The 17,019-nt window shown below is 35.2% G+C and overlaps 1 protein-coding gene across 10 annotated transcripts in view; it reads right to left on the bottom strand.

Moving 5' to 3' along the window:
* Positions 1–1,119: 1,119 nt before the first annotated feature.
* BARD1 (BRCA1 associated RING domain 1) overlaps positions 1,120–17,019 on the bottom strand; it is a 78,300-nt gene continuing 62,400 nt past the window's right edge. For 8 of the 10 annotated variants that reach the window (XM_077885570.1, XM_077885578.1, XM_077885572.1 and 5 more), the window contains 4 exons: positions 14,792–14,924; positions 13,963–14,055; positions 4,159–4,256; positions 1,120–2,889 (listed from right to left, as the gene is read on the bottom strand). In XM_077885570.1, the coding sequence (XP_077741696.1) occupies positions 2,557–2,889; positions 4,159–4,256; positions 13,963–14,055; positions 14,792–14,924 (657 nt within the window). In that variant the 3' untranslated portion in view covers positions 1,120–2,556. Of the gene's footprint in view, positions 2,890–4,158; positions 4,257–5,481; positions 5,544–12,538; positions 12,601–13,962; positions 14,056–14,791; positions 14,925–17,019 lie in introns of those variants that run through there. The other 2 variants (XM_077885575.1, XM_077885574.1) reach the window with 2 other exon arrangements.

The following is a 17,019-nucleotide window of genomic DNA, read 5'->3' as shown; positions in this document are numbered from 1 at the left end:
AATCACCAAAACCCTCACATGTTGCTTATTTATCCTCATAATTCAAAAATGGTTCATGCCTGGTTTTTATTCCTTAGCAAGTCAAAAGAAAAAAAAGTAATTAGATAGGGTAAAATATTAATAGAAATAGATAAGTAGGGGGCACCTGGGTGGCTCAGTCGGTTAAGTAGCTGCCTTGGGCTCAGCTCATGATCTCAGGGTCCTGAGAAGGAGTCCTGAATGGGGCTCCCTGCTCAGTGGGGGGTCTGCTTCTCCCTCTGCCCCCTCCCCCTTGCCCATGCTCTCTCTCTCTCAATACTTTCTCTCTCAAATAAATAACATTTAAAAAAAAATTTTTTTTAAAGGAAATAGATAACTAGCTGCAAAGTAGTGGCTGCCAAGGGAAGAAACTACAAAAATGAAGGCAGAAGTAGAAAGCAGCCCTGGGTGATAATACAGACAAGCTGCTGACCCTCTGGCTTTAATGGAACCATGAAGGAGTCACTGTGTCATCGATTAATGACCCTCCTAATGACAATTTCAAACTATCAAGGTTACACTCTGTTCAGACGTATTTATTTAAGGTAATAAAGCATCTAATATACTTTAGAGAGATTTCTATCCAAAGTTAATTATATGTGTTAGTGTTCCGAAAGACAGGCTTTGTTCGCTGAAAGGTTTCCTCCCAGGTCTTGTGGAGTCTCACGCTTCAAGAGCACGCAGTAAGTAAGCTACTTCTAGAAGATATAGAGATACAGATACACAAATAACTTTAATGATTTATACTCAATAAAAAGGAAGCTTGAATCTATGATTGAAAAATGAAACGTTACAAGTATTATCTACGCAGAAATTACAAGGCTTAGAAGCTTAACATCAACCAACTTCTATCAAAATAAATACTTAAAAGAACAAAAAATAAAACCGCTTAATAGTGGGGGAGAAAATATGACAAAGAGGGAGGGTGGGTGGGGACAAACCAAGAAAATGAATGAAGCAGAGTGGGCAACCCCCAAAGTGGTTTTACAAAAAGGGATTCAAATCCGAGGGAGACACAAAGCTGTCTAGGAATGTGACCGATGAGGCAATAGAAAGTGACCACAAGTCCGTCATAAATCAAAAATGACAAGTGAAATCCCAGAGTGTCCCAAATTATTTAATCCAGACATTATCTAACCCCTCAGATTTGTGTGGTGCTGTGCTCTTCATCATTCTCCATAACAATAAAATGTGGGATAAGCACATGGCTGGTCGGACAGCGCTGCGGAGCTAATTCATCCGTGAAGGTCAGGGTCCGCAGTGTATCACCGCGTTTACATAATGTGTTTCTTTATATGGAAAAGTGCCGTGTCAAAGAGGGAATTACAATAAGATTTATTTTGAAATAATCAGCAGAATCTCAAACACACAAATAAATGCATCTTAGTATGTTCGTTCACTTCAGACTCTCAGTATTGTCATCCACAGCTTGACCATCTCCAGCGCATCAGAGACCAAACCTGGCAGGTCCCACAGTGTCTCCCTTCCCCTGTCTTTCATATTAGAAGTATGTTCAGTTTCTAGGAAGACTTACTAAAGAATTCTGCTTCTTACAAATAATCCCCAACTTCTGCCTCCACAGCAATCTAAAAGGGGTAAATAAAAAATCTTACAAAAGAAATTAAGACCTTCAAAACAATTATTTTAGCAATATGTAGTGAGGTCTACCAGAAGAAGAACTGGCTCCTAATTTAATTTATTAACATTTGATTGACAATTCACTCATCTGGTGAGACTAAATGTGTGAGAGAAAATGCTCTACGTATATACACATACACTGTAGGCACAGTCGCAAATTGATAGTTAGCGATAAGCAAGTATATATAATAAAAATACGTACCAGGTGCCCAATGTTGATTTTCACCACCAAAGAATGCTGCTATGGTTTAAATCATGATTTCTTGATGAATACATAAGATAAAAGAAGGGATAAAAACAGAGGAACTGACAATCCCCATGAATTATAAGAAATGAAACGTAAGTTGAAGACAATTGTAAACAGAAGAATTTAACACCTATGGTGGTACATTCAGACCAGGTACTGTATTACAATAAAGCCAGAATCAATTATTTGACTATATTTTTTGTTTACTAAGCATGGGAAGCATTTTTGCTGGTGGCAAAGTGTGGATTTTTTTCATCAAAGAACATTAAAAGGCTGAGATAATAACCATACTGCTTGTATATTTAACCAATAGTTCTGATACTCTCTCATTAATCTTTGATAGCTGATAATTTGAATAAAAAGACATGATGAATCAAAGCATACACCAGATTTAAAAAGAAAAATCCGTCAAAACAATCTCAGCATCTAAATGGTAAACACCAAATGAGTTCCTAATCTGGCATAAGGTGTTTTGTTTTGTTTTTGTTTTTTGTTTTTTGTTTTTGTTTTTTTTTAATTTAAGGAAAAAATACGTAGAATGAGTCTACCTATTTTTAAAAATGTGAATGATCACAACAGTGCAATGGCTGGGTTCTCACACCGTGTAAGTTCAATCTGTAAGTTCAATCTGAAATGTTCATCTGGTGTAATATTCAGCTGTCAAGAGGGAGCAACTCAAAGGACATCACACAATCTATAAACCAGCTGGAAGGAGCCATCCAGACTTTGCCCTGCCGAACCCTCTTTGGGTGATGATTAGACAAATCTTCGTAGATGATATACTGTGTGCAGAAGCGCTGATCGGAATCTGGTCTCCCATGGTACGCAACCGTATTGATGGTCTGAGTCACATCACTGTCTGGCTTGGGCTTTCGACTGAGGACCTGGCCCCCAGCAGCAGTGACAAGCTTAATAAGGTTGTCCTTGGGATGGTGTTTGAAGGTTCCCCCAAAATAGAAGTAGCATCCGTCAAACAGCTTTGGCAGCTGAAATAACAAGAAAAAGCTTGTTAAAAGCAGATCAAAATATTTTAAAACACTGCATATGAATGAGGAAAATAAAGATAAATAGTCATGAGCAGTTAAGAAGCTGCTTAAATGAAGTGCTAGGATAAGCTGTATTTCAAGTAAGCTATTTGGGTCAAGAAATATACTTATGTATTTATAGGTTTCCTATTTACAATTTTTTCCTAAAACTCAGTCACCATCTAAGGAACCTCATTCTCCTCAGATTAGGTGTGCTTTGTGTGTATGCATGTGTCTCTGTACACACACATACATGTTTTAAAAAAGCAAACAGGGATCCCTGGGTGGCTCAGCGGTTTAGCGCCTGCTTTTGGCCCAGGGCATGATCTGGGAATCCCAGGATCGAGTCCCACATCGAGCTTCCTGCATGGGGCCTGCTTTTCCCTCTGCCGTGTCCCTGCCTCCCTCTCCCTCTCTCTCTCTCTGTGTTTCTCATGAATAAATAAATAAAATCTTAAAAAAAAAAAAAAGGGGAAAAAAAGGCAAACAAAAACTGCTCATCAAACTTCTTTTATCAGAATGTTATTTACATTTGGTGGGACTTAAAGTCCCAAGAACTCCAACGGTATCTGAAATGTGCTTCAGGGATACCAGGTTATGCTTTAAAAAAAAAAAATTATACAAGTAACATCATTTCTGTGGATCTTGATTCAGTTCCCTATGTTACCAACCTTGGGTCTCTAGAACAGCCTCGGTGGGAGTGTGGCCTCCAGGGTTCCAGACACATATTCCTTGGGGCACAATACATTATGAAGCTATGGCTAGGCATCCATTTAGCTCTGAAACACACCTCTCCTTGTGCATTATGAAAAAAAAATTTCACAATTGCCCTCTATGAAAATTTTTCTTTGTCACTTCTAATATATACATACACAGGATAATGGAATATTATCCATTAAAACTGCAATACGTGGCAATAAAGACATATGGGAACTAAATCCGAGCAGCGGCCATAAGTCTTCTTTCAAGTTACTCTGAGACTAACCTCAGATTCTGAAAGGTTTATGGGAATGTTCAAGATGCCAACAATCCATTAACAGTATGAAATTATCACCTTCTGGGTTTTACTGCTCATTGTGATCATCTCTCAGAATCCAGTGCTTGAAACAAGCGCAATTAAAATTTTAATCAGTCACCTGTACTTGTTGAAAGGGCAAGAGAAGTTTTTCCTGATGGTGATAATATTAAGTTATAATAAGAACAATGAAAGTGGTATCAAAAGACAAATACCAGCTGTTCCTTGTTGAGCCTGCTTCGATGGGGTCCCTCAGGTATCTCATATTTTTCCTCTTGTTCACATGCTTTTCTCTGTAGACATGCTTTCACCCCTAACAAAAAACAAGGATAACAGCAAAATAAGTATCGAGTATTTGTTTCTCACTGAAACAAGTAGTTTATTCATGTGCTTTTTCTTCTCCCCCATTGTTTTAAGTATTGTTCTGAAACAGAAATAGAAACCTTACTTAGGTAAAACAAAATGTAATAAAAATGGTTTTCCATATAAAGAAAATAGAAGAAATCTTTCCTTCAGAGAACTGAGCAATGAAGTGTACTGAACACTAATTTTAGTTTCTTTTCTGAAAAACCTAAATCAATATGCTATTTCACATGCAATTATAAAAACCTGAATTTTTATTCATAGCAATTACCAAAATGAAGGTGGATAAAAAGTCCCTGATCATGATTTGAACTTGAGGGCTTTTCACCTGCACTGCTCATTTCTACAGTCCTATGTTTAACCTCCTGTTAGACTCTTAGATGATCTGGTATTAAGGAAAGTGCTTTTGTCCACAGCACCTAGGTCATATGGCCACCCAGCAGAAGCACGACAGCACTTGTTACAAGGTAAGCAGAGCTTGGCAAATGTTGGGAATTTGACAGGTACACAACTGAAGTCTCCAGTCTAAAGATAACTTGGTGAATATTTCAAATGCTTTAGAGCTGCTTCAATAGCGATGTCCTAAGATACTACTTAATATATAAAAGTCAGAGGATTTTAACAACTGGATTCTCCAATTCTCCAAAAGCAGAGCTTTGTTAAGAGACTGGATTTTTTTAACTTGGGACTGTCAGTGAATATTGATATTCAATATTGACATTCAACCTTGGAATATCTTTAATTCCCTATCATGTGCTTCTTAATTTGTTAATTTTGCTTATGCTGGGTCCCCTGGCTGGCTCGGTCGGTTAAGTGCCTGCCTTCGGCCCAAGTCATAATCCCAGCATCCTGGGATGAGCCCCATGTTGAGCCTTCCTGCTCAGTGTGGAGCCTGCTCCTCTCCAACCCTGTACTCTTGTGCTCTCTCTCACTCACTCTCTCTCTCTCCAGCCCAAATAAATAAAATCTCTGAAGGAAAAAAAAAAAGGAAATGAGTCTCAATATTTTTGACTAGGTCAAAGTATCATAGAAATAACGCCAGTGTGCTTAAATTATATCACATACTGTTTCTATATTAAAAACCAACCTAAATAACGTGAGCAATCTAGCTAAATCATGGACTTACCTTAAACTCATTATTCTACATGTAAGTTATTTTCTTTTTATCACTTAAGCATGTATTCCTCCTCTTAAATCTCCTTTCCTAATGACACTTGCAGAGCAGTCAGACCAGGATCTTTAGATGAATGAACATGAGAGCATATAAAGCCAACAACTGAATACTCCTATAATAACTACTGGTACAAGTGAAAAGTAAATGTCTTAAATACAGAAATAAATAAATGGACTGTGCCTATACTTGCTATTTATCCATTTTACAAATTCATTTAGTTGATTATTTAAATGGTCAAAAAAGCATATTAAAATGGTTATCTATTGATCCTGGCAACATGCTGGTATTAGTTTCAATCACCAGATATGAGAATGAGGGAAGTGTAGCATCTAGCGGTCACAAATAGGGCAGCACAGCAGTTCAGTAGGAAGACGCCAGTGCTTCTAGAGTATGAAAACGCCTTAAGCCAGAAAATTTACAGCTTTAGAGCAGTTGCTCAATAAATTTCTACAGAGTAAGAGAAATCCAACGCTCTAATTAGTGAGTTGAATCAAGAGTACATTCTTCTGACATTCTCTTATTCTAAGCAACAATCTGCCAATTCTCTGTATCACTTAATTATCAAGAAGAAAGAAAATAAAGCACTCCCCTCCCCCCCCTGAAAATTAATGAACAGTATACAGGTCTTTAATAATATGCTTGCATGGTGACTAAGTATTCTGTTAGTTGCGGTCATAGCATAGAAAACATCAAGAATTTTTTGAAAATTAAGAATGACATCTAGCCTAAGGGTTGCAACTTGACCACCTACAAGGGCCAATCGGACTACGTAAAGTTTTAAGGAATAATGTAACGGTATTAAGGGGCAGGAAGTTGTGGAGACTGTAACCAATAGGAAAATGGATATCATACATCAAGATGCAAAACTTAAATGGTTATGCTGGACTGAGTTGTTAACTCAGTCTACTTTGGCCCTTAGATTGACAATTTGAAATGCATGATGCTTTGTCTAATCAATCTTTTCATTTCAGATAGACAAATTTAAGTCTTTTTTTTTTTTAAGGTTTTATTTCTTTATGAGAGAGTAGGTGAGTGCACGAGCCGAGCAAGTGGCAGAGGAAGAGGGAGAAGCATACTCCCCACTGAGCAGGGAGCCCAATTCCGCTCTATCCCAGGATCCTGAGATCATGACCTGAACCAAAAACGGACTGAGACACCCAGGCACCCTGATGCTTAAGTCTTAAGAGATTTAAGCAGTTTCTCAGAGACATAACCAAGAATGAGAACTCAGAGATCTTCCAACTCCTAGATCAGTTGTTTAATCTTTATCATTTAATTAAAAAATAAAGTATCTAAGGAAATGCCAGGCATTCTCTACGCAGATTTAACATACTTCTCTTAAAGTAAGTCATAAAACCTCTTAATAGATGTCTAAATAGGACGATCTTCATTTTTAAGAGATTAGCAAAAAGGTAAACCGAATGGCAAAAACTGCTACTACCCTGGGAGTGGGGGTGTAGGGAGACCATGCATTTGGCTTTGTCTTTAGTGAATCAATGAGTTATTTACTCTGACTGATGCCAAAGCTGCTACTCTTTCTCAACATTTACTTACCACCAACATTTAAGATAATTACATACCAATTTGTATCAATTTTCTAGTAAACCTCTTTTGAGATAAACCAACTAACCTGATTTACTAACAAGCAAAAAATAAATAAATAAATAAGGTACTTTAAAATAAACTTTCAGCAATTTAAATAGTGACATACTAACATCATCAATAAAATGGAAGACTCTACCAGCCTAAATACTACCTAATTAACAAGTAGAGACATTGGATAATATTTTAATATTTTTTTTATTTTTTTTTTAATTTATTTATGATAGTCACAGAGAGAGAGAGAGAGAGGCAGAGAAGCAGGCTCCATGCACCGGGAGCCCGACGTGGGACTCGATCCCGGGTCTCCAGGATCGCGCCCTGAGCCAAAGGCAGGCGCTAAACCGCTGCGCCACCCAGGGATCCCTATTTTAAGATTTTATTTACTCAATGAAAGTTAAGCAAACTGCAGCAAGAATTCCTAAACCTATCTTCCATGTTAAACAAAATATCAGACCTTTCTTAACATTCACTGGCATAAAGTCATCCTACGTACAATATATACTGTAATCCTTATTATCTATATATACATCAAGATTTTAAAATAGGCCATTTTCCATTCATTAAAAGATATTTCTAAAAACTTAACCAAAAGAGGTTTTATTTTCGTAACATGCACTTAGTAAAGCTGGTATTATTCCATCATCTGACACTAAAAGAGTTTAGCAGAAAGATGGATACTTAGCCTCTTAATTTTTTTTTTTTTAAGATTTTATTTATTTACTCATGGGAGACACAGAGAGAGAGGCAGAGACATAGGTAGAGGGAGAAGCAGACTCCCTGCTGAGAGCCCGATGCGGAACTCGATCCCAGGACCCTGGGACCACAACCTGAGCCGAAGGTAGATGCTCAACCGCTAAGTCTTCCAGGCATCTCACTTAGACTTTTTTTTTTTTTGAAGAAATAAGACGTATATGTAAGACCACTTATTAGCTTTCTCAGCTAACAATTTCCAAACTGAAATGATTTTACATGAACAAGCTGTTTTATTTATGTAAACACAGATTTCTACATATGCCAAAATGATATATGTATCTTAAAATGTGTGGGCCCAATATCCTCAAAAAAGTTTATATCCTTTCCTTCTTTTCACATGTTCCATTATGTTTCAAGATGTGACTAAAGCTATCATTTTGCATAAATATAGGAATGAATTACTTATTTTATTATAACTCAGATTTTTTTAGCCCACATATATTCCTGATCCTGTTTACCATTTCAGGTAAGCTTTCCTTTGGCCCTGATTTACTACTTTTTTACATATAGGTAAGGAGCCCAATTCCCAAAGTACTACTTAATTCAAAGTCATTAACTCAAAATCATTAAGGTAGCTCTGGCTACCTTAGCAAAGCCTGGAATCTTCGCAGACTAATGCAGCTTATGAATACTGTGCTATAATAAGTTTTTTAAAAGAAGTCTGTACTATATACGAAAGGTATTCCTTTATCTTAAATCTCTAGTAACCACTCTTATCTCCTATACCTCATAACAGCACATAATGAATGTACATTTTTATGAACTGCTGATGATGTTTGCAAATCTATACTAAACTTACTCATTTCCCTAGTTTTAGAAATGAAAAATGTAGCTTTAAATCATGGAAGTGGGAAGGAGTAAGAAAAAGGGGAAGGGGGTGTTCCTGAATCCACAGCTATATACAAGTGATTATAGAATACAACAAAGATGGAATAAACAAATTATTTTATTTGTACAGCTTTTCTACTAGGCTTTTTAGGCAAAGAGGCTATGATATCGCTAAACTTTAGAAAAAAGGAAATCATCACTGGAAACCTTTCACAACAGTGACAAAAAAAAAAAAAAGGGAAGAACAACATCCATTCTCCCTGCAATTTCTGAAAACCTGCATGGCTGGTACAAGAAGAAATAAGCTCAGTATTATGAAATGTCACAGTATAGGGTGGAAGGACAATGAAATGAAGGCTGAAAATATAAAATAAAAGCTAAATGTTCCACTCATGCCATCATAAACATCTAGACTTGGGATATCACAGAAAATGGTACCACAGATCATTAGATTTTGTAATTCTACATAAATACCATTTAACAACTTATTTCTAGCACTTTTTAAGCTAGTATTCCAATTACAAAAATATATTTACACATGAAAACATTTTTCTTCATAGGACAGTATGCTGAATTTATTTGTTTCACATGCGTATTGAAAAGCAGGTCAAATTCTATCACAAAAATATATCACATGCTGTACTGGGGTGCCTGGGTGGCTCAGCTGGTTGAGCCTGATTCTTGGTTTCAGCTCAGGTCATGATCTCAGGGTCAGGAGATCAAGCCCTGCCTTGGGCTCTGTGCTCAGCAGGAGTCTGCTTGAGATTCTCTCTCCCTCTCCTTTCCCCTGGCTCACACTCTCTAAAATAAATATATCTTTGTATCTTTATATTTATATATATACATACATATATATATATATAAAATCATGCTACATGCTATATCACAATACTTTATTAGGCAAAATTTGCGTATCATTTCTAAAACCTTGTATTATTAATATCAAAATAATCCCCTTTTTAGAGCTGTGGTTAAAAACCAAGCTTTTTTCTTTTTTCAAACATCTAAAATTTTTTCTAAATAATTCATACCTGGTATTCTTTTTTAGTCATATAGTTTAAATATGTACATAAGAATTTCCATTTTGACTGGCAGGTCTACAGAACTGATATAAGAGATCTGGTATATCTGACTGCAGCAATATACACACACAAGTTCTAATTTCCCTGATTAAGACTGAAGCCCGCCCTTTCCTGGCCAATTAATCTTTGGAAAGCTGAAAAAGAAGATAAACTTTCTAATTGTCATGAGAACTTAAGAAACTGAATTTCTTCTGACAGCACTTGGATTTCATCTAAAAGACACATATTGGATTTGTTTTTTTGTTTTTCAGAGAGAGAGAATGAGCATGTACTCACGGGGCAGGGAGGGAGTTGGAGGGAGAAAGAATCCCAAGTAGGCTCCACACTCAAGCCAAAATCAAAAGTCAGATGTTTAACTGACAAAGCCACCCAGACACATATTGTTTTTAGAACTGTTACCAACAGGCCTCCACCTACGGGTTCACCAATGTTTCCTTTTGATTGTTTCTTTGCCTGTATGTATTTACACATTTATATATTGTTAAAAGTGAAGATGTAATTGTTTTATGCTTTTTTTTAACACTTCAACAATCCTGTTCTTTATAATACTTTGTCTTAATAATTATCACATAATACGAACTTTTTCAGAGAATTTATTTAACCTTTTCTTAATTATTTCATATTTAATGCTATTCCCCTTATGCCTTGTTATTGGAAATAACAATGAAAGTAAGTTTTTCTTTCTTCTGTATTTCTTGCTAAGGACAAATTCTCAGAAGTGGGACTATCAGATCAAAAGATTTTTTTTTTTAATAATTCTTACAGAATCTCTGGTGGAGGATTTCTGTTAAGCATGAAGCTGCCTACCAATTTTAGTTGATAGAAATGCTTTGGTTTGTTTATTTTTGGAAATTAGCAAAGTTTAAATGGAACTAAATAGATTCTATTCTATTTTATTGAATAGAATAAAATTTGAAGAGACAAATTTTAAATAGAAAAGTTTATTAAACTGATTGTGAGGTCATTTATAATATGATGGTATAATGATCATCTTTTAGGTTCCATCCTCCTCAACTAAAACACCCTTTTCGGTGCCTCCTCACCTGACAGACACCAGTCTAGGGTAAAAGGTTTGGTACATTCTCATGGCAATGCCCTCAGGTGCTAAGGACTTTCAAAACTTCTCCTGCAGCTAAACTTAGAGGACAGGGAGAGGGAGAGATTATTAAAGAAAAGATGACAGCCATCTGCTCTCTTCTTCACATTGAGAGGAGACACGAAAAGGCAGAATTAATTTTTTTGAAAAAAGGTCGGTCTAGAGGAAATTTTGAAAGAAGTGTACTCAAAAGACAAGTCAATAAAAGATATTTCCTCTTTTTTGAAGACTAGTTTACATCTTTAGGATGTAGCTCCATCTTACAGCCTATAAGGTGAATAAAAATCACTTATTCATGCATTTTATATTTTTTTATTCTAGTCATGTCTTTAATTACCAAAATCCACCCTCGTACGATAATGGCTCTGAGTTGCCTATAAAGAATTTGCCAGAACCAAGACTTGAGCAGGAGTTTAGCTATAAATATAATCTTAAAGGAATTTTCCTCCCATTTCTGCAAAATATCTACAAAACAAATATGATGAGACAAATGGCTGATACAATAGTATAACTATGGCCTAGTCTCAGAATCTCTGTCAGTATGGTCATTAACTGTGGCACTGTAATATACTCTACATACATAAAGTGGGAAAATAAGATCATAATCAATTAAGACAAAATATGGTTAAATAGAAACATTTTCAATAGCTAAATTTGGAGAGTTAGAATTTTTTTTTGTTAATTTGTTTAAATTTGTTTAATCTGTTACATTATTTTGGTAATTATCTAGAGAAAAGTTCAGATAGAATTTTCTCTTGAATCTAGTCGGTTTATGGAAAATCCCATAAAGATAATATTGAAGTTTCCATACATTAAAGAAGATTTTGTTTACCAGCAAGTTCATGGATATCTTCAACCACAAGACCTACTTTTCATAAGTCATAAATCTTTACAATTAATTTTGAAAGCTTTGGTCCATCTCCTCTTTCTCCAATATACATGTTTGTTTCAGAGAGTTTTCAATAGATTTGAACATTTTAAAAAATCAAATTGAGAGATATGTCTGACACAAAAAACAATGTAATGAGAAATATATATATTATTAGTACAGAAGGTATTTGCAGTTTCTTGCCTTCTCTTGATAAACTCAGTGACTGTTTACAATAATTGTCCCAAACCCTGACCTTATTTCTCTTTGACTCTTTGTTAGAAAGTACAAGGATATAAACTTCAGTTAAGAGGTTCCATGCAATCAGGGTCCCTGAGTGGCTCATTGCATTAAACATCTGCCTTCGGTTCAGGTTGTTATCTCAGGGTCCTGCGATAAAGCCCTGCATCAGGCTCCCTGCTCAGCAGCGAGTCTGCTTCTCCCTCTCTGAACGCCCCTCCTCCCACCCCTACTTGTACTCTCTCTCAAATAAATAAATATAATCGTAAATAACTGATTCCATGCATCCTTTATCCTACAGAACCATTGACATTCAAGTGTGTTATTCACCACTATAAGACTCACCAAATAACACACTATTGAGTCAGCTTGAGTCCATCGTGATTCCTTTATAAAAATGACATAGCCAAGTCATTAAAATGATACAACTTCCATTTCTTAAAGAAGGCAGATTTTATGGAAATAAATCATGTAGCCTGTATATTTAACCAGAAGCAAGTTGAGAATATTCACAAGAAAAAGACTTAAACCAGCAATGTCTTTTCAAAATTTCACATGGTTACTTTATTATCAAGACCTTGTTATTACAAAAATCTGTTCCTTCCTATAACCACTGGCAAAGCTTCTGGAGCAGGTTCAGTAAAACAGCATCTACAATCATGAAACGAAATGTTTTAAACACTATGGTCCATTAAGACTTGCCACAGATTTAAAAGGGAAAAGAAGTTCAAAAATAAAAGTGAGGCAGAAAGAGAAATTTTTTTTTTCTATGTACATAATCAATCAGTCCAACTGCTTATCATACTTCTTAAACTGGTCTTAACCAGGACAGATAATAACAGAAATGGATGAGAATAGATGAGTCACAGTGCTGGTCATAGCCTTAGCCGGATCTGACCTATCAGTGGAGACAATGATCACAAGGACAATGGGAGCTGCATTTAAAAAGGACATGAATACCAATTGCTAGAGAGAAACTGTTCTACAAACCAAATTAATTTCAAACTACAGATTAAATTAATAATAATCCAGATCTTGATAAATCAAGCATTCCTACTATAAAATCTTCAAAGCACAAAGCTATAACAAAGTTTTTTAAAACTAATTCTAATCCATCATTTGCTTCATAAAAAGAAAGTTTCATTAAAAATACTATCTTTTTTAAATTTTTTAATCTGAAATAATTAGATTCATTGGAGGATTCACAGAAATGTACAGTGGAGCCCCATGAGTCCTAAGGGAATCCAAGAGTAAGAAAACAAACAAGTGCGAGCAGGGAAGGTGAAAGGCAATTCTGAAGGCGGTGTGCTTAACCACCAACAAGAAGCAGATAAGGATGATACTTCTTCATCAGAGGTTTGGATAATAGCTGGTATTAATTGCCTCAAATCAGGTAGTACAAGGCAGTCTAAAGTTCTCATAGCTCCCAAAAATATACTGGATCAGCTAAGAAAGCATGCATAGTTTTCAGACATCTTAATATGAGGGGCGCCTGGTGGCTCAGTCAATTAAGCATCTGATTCTTGCTTTCAGCTCAGGTTATGATCTCAGGGTTGTGAGGTCGAGCCCCATGTCTAGCTCCACACTGGGTATGGAGCCTGCTTAAAATTCTCTCCCCATCTCCCCCTGTCCCTCCCCAACCCCTAAAAAAAATCGTAAAACAAAAGCAATAAATTATTTAATGTCATGGTAGTATATTTAAAACAGGTGTTTATTATAAAGTTAAATATACCATGAGAGTGATATGGATAACTTAAGCTTAAAATTCTACTATACATTCGTTCACTCTTCATTAAAATATTTCATAGTGTAGAAAAAAAGAAATTAAAAAAAGACTAAAAAACACTTCTGTGGACGTTCATCAAGAACATCTAAATGATATCATTAATATAAGAAGCTTTGTTTAAAAAAAAAGCATTAAGTTCCTTAAATAATTATTGGCAGTAGAGCACCATAAAAAATGAAATTCGTCAACTTAATTCATTTTGTAGTTCTCCCACATCCAGTACTTACATTCAAATTTTAAGATCCAACATCCATTGAGAATCCCAAGCATACATTTCAGGGTACTTTGAACTGTATCCCCAGGAACAATGACATGAGTTACTAGAATATAAAAAAAAAAGAAGAGAAACAGAGATTTAAACCAAAATAATTCTTTAACTATTATACCAGCTAGTCTGTGCTTCATAACCTGAATCTTCTTCAAAAGCAACAATTTTGGGACACCTGGGTGGCTCAGTCGGTTAAAAGTCTGCCTTCGTCTCGGGCTGTGATCCCAGGGTACCAGGATCAGGCTCCCTGCCCAGGGGGGCATCCGCTTGTCCCTCTCCCTTTGCCCTTCAACCCTGCTTGTAATCTCTCTCTCGCTCTCTCTCAAATAAATAACATTTTTAAAAGACAAAAAGCAACACTTTTTACACTTAAATATTAGACTTTTTTAAAGTTAGTATCATTCTCCATCCTGGTCAACAACATGAAAAATCAGACCATAAACCCTGTATCTGAAAGCCACATTAGCAAACATTATTTTTATTTTCAAACTATAACTAAAGAATTAAAGCACTACATTGCACACAATTTATTTGTCATTAGTGAACTCTTAAGTTTGCCCTTCTGACAACTATTCGGTCCTAAAATATGTGCAAAGCTTTAAACTTAACATTTTCTGACTAAATTAGGCCTGCAAGTAGTTTATAAACACATTTTCAATGTATTACAAAATTCAAAGTATACTGCTAATCCCCAATGGTTAAAGCATAAATTATCAAGGGAGGTCTACAAAGGAATTATCTATTTAAAAAATTTTTTGAACCAAAAATAAATATATAAAAATCCTCACCTGTATTGTCAAATTCAGCACATTTTTTAGCCTTAAGAATTGCTGCAAGCTCACTGAGCATTTTCTGTTGTTCTGAAGAAAGCCCACTGCCTATAAGCACAAGAGGTCCATCCCTACGCTGACCAGTGTTTGGCTATTAAAAAAGGGGAGATACAACAGTGTTAAAATCACTTAAAGACTAGAAAAAGATATAAACTGGCTTTCACTTGATAGAAGCTTAAGTCTCAGTATTTAGCTTCCTCTCTACCTAGTAATTCCCCACCATCTCCATTGAATCGTCACTCAAAGCCTTAATGCTCAATGCATTTCAAGAGTTATTTTATTAGTCCTTTATTTTTCCCCCAATAAAACGCTATTTGGAATAGCAATCTAAACCCAGAGCTCTTGTTTCCTTGATTCTAAATTGGATCTCTCTAGGATTTTACAACTTAATTCTGTCACCAGTAAGCTGCTTTTTTTTTTTAAGTAACCCAAAACATCCATTTAAAATTATCAATTCCCTATGTCCCCTCTACTAACTTACTTCACAAAAGTTCAATCCAGTTTGGCCTTATTTTAAACTGAGGTTATGTGAAAAATGAACACTAAAGCTTCTAACAGCACTCAGCTCAAAAATAGAAAACAAACTCAACATCAAAACAGCTACCTATCAAAACCAAGAAAATTAAAAAAGACAAGAGAATACAAAACTTAGATCCACTAACAGTAATAACTCAATGTAGCTCATGAAAAGGAAAGAATTGCTTTAACAAAGACCAGTATTTCACTTGAACAGTAAGACATAGAACTTACAGAAGATCAAAACAAAATAAAGAGAAGACACGAATGGATAGCATTCGAGATTAGAAATGAAAGATTCAAAGAAACAATAAAATAATGCCTCCAACAGCAGCCAACAGAACTTCACAAATAGAATTGGAATGAGTTAGCTACAAGCTACCTGATAAAAGATAAGCAATGACCCAGCAAAAAAAAAAAGGAAAAAAAGCAAATCGGCATAACTGTATAGAGGACACTGTATTAGACGACAAAATTAGAGGACAAAAATTACCAAACACAGTATGGTAATTTCCAAATACAAGACACAGGGCCCTCTGACACGTGACTTTATATGCAGAGGATTTCTGGGTTCTCAAAAGCCCCAAAGAACACAAGTGAAACACTGAAAGTATGATCACCAACACAGTTCAGCAACTAGATTCGAGAAAGTGAGTATTTAAATATTCACTTCATATATCAGAGTAGTGATAATTCAAACAGTCTGATACCTGACAATGTAACATCTAAATTGTTAGCTACATCTATAAACAGAGCTCATTCATTCAAATCTACTGAATGGATTCTACTCTGTATTAAACAAGTATATATATAAGATTTTTTAAAAAAAGATTTCTATAAAAAGTTTTTTACACAATATACAGCAGTTAAAATCAGTTTCCTAAATTATTCATCTAAGGTTCAAACTGCAAAGGTTTTCCTGGACAAGCTACACACATCACATACACATTTATATCACATTTCTATATATGTGTCTTTCTTATTCACTAAGTTATAAGGTGATGTAACCATGTCTAACCTAAACATTGTAAATATTCTGTAAAATGAAAATAATGCAGGATACTTTATGATCAATTACTAAATAATAGCAAAAAACAGTCATTCAAAAATTACTGTGTTATACAAATAAGTGCCACAAAAATAGCTCTAAATGGAACACATTACTTTCCAATTTATATAACTCTACTTCAGCTAAATGAGTTCTCTGCACAAAATACAAGAGTGAAAAGATATCAATTCTAAATATAGCATATGATACTATTTCCATCAATCCAAGAAAAGCACCAAAGTGGGTCAAGCATTTTCCTATCATAGTTTTAAAATTTGAATAAAGAATAGAAACTGGCACTAATTTCTCATAGTTAAGGAATACTATTTAAAAAGAAAAAAGATAAAGCAAACAGCCACCAAAGCTATACATTTGATTTGGAACAGGAGGTGAGGGGTACGGGAGGCATTTGGTTTGAATAAGCAGAGGTCTTAAAATCACGAAGTTCAAAAAATGTTCAGAAAACATCCCAAGGGTTCAATATCCTGATTTTATAGGTATGAGTCATTATATGTACAACAGCATTAAACTCTTATTTAAAGAGTTAATCAGACATGAAAATTTGTCTTAAACAAATTATTCTTAATTAATGAGTTTATAAAAAATAGGGTTTAAAAACTAC

Source organism: Canis aureus, chromosome 36 (genome assembly GCF_053574225.1).
Source record: "Canis aureus isolate CA01 chromosome 36, VMU_Caureus_v.1.0, whole genome shotgun sequence".
NCBI classification, from domain to species: domain Eukaryota; kingdom Metazoa; phylum Chordata; class Mammalia; order Carnivora; family Canidae; genus Canis; species Canis aureus.
Note: the sequence above shows the minus strand (reverse complement) of the source record. Positions and strands in the feature narration are given on the sequence as shown.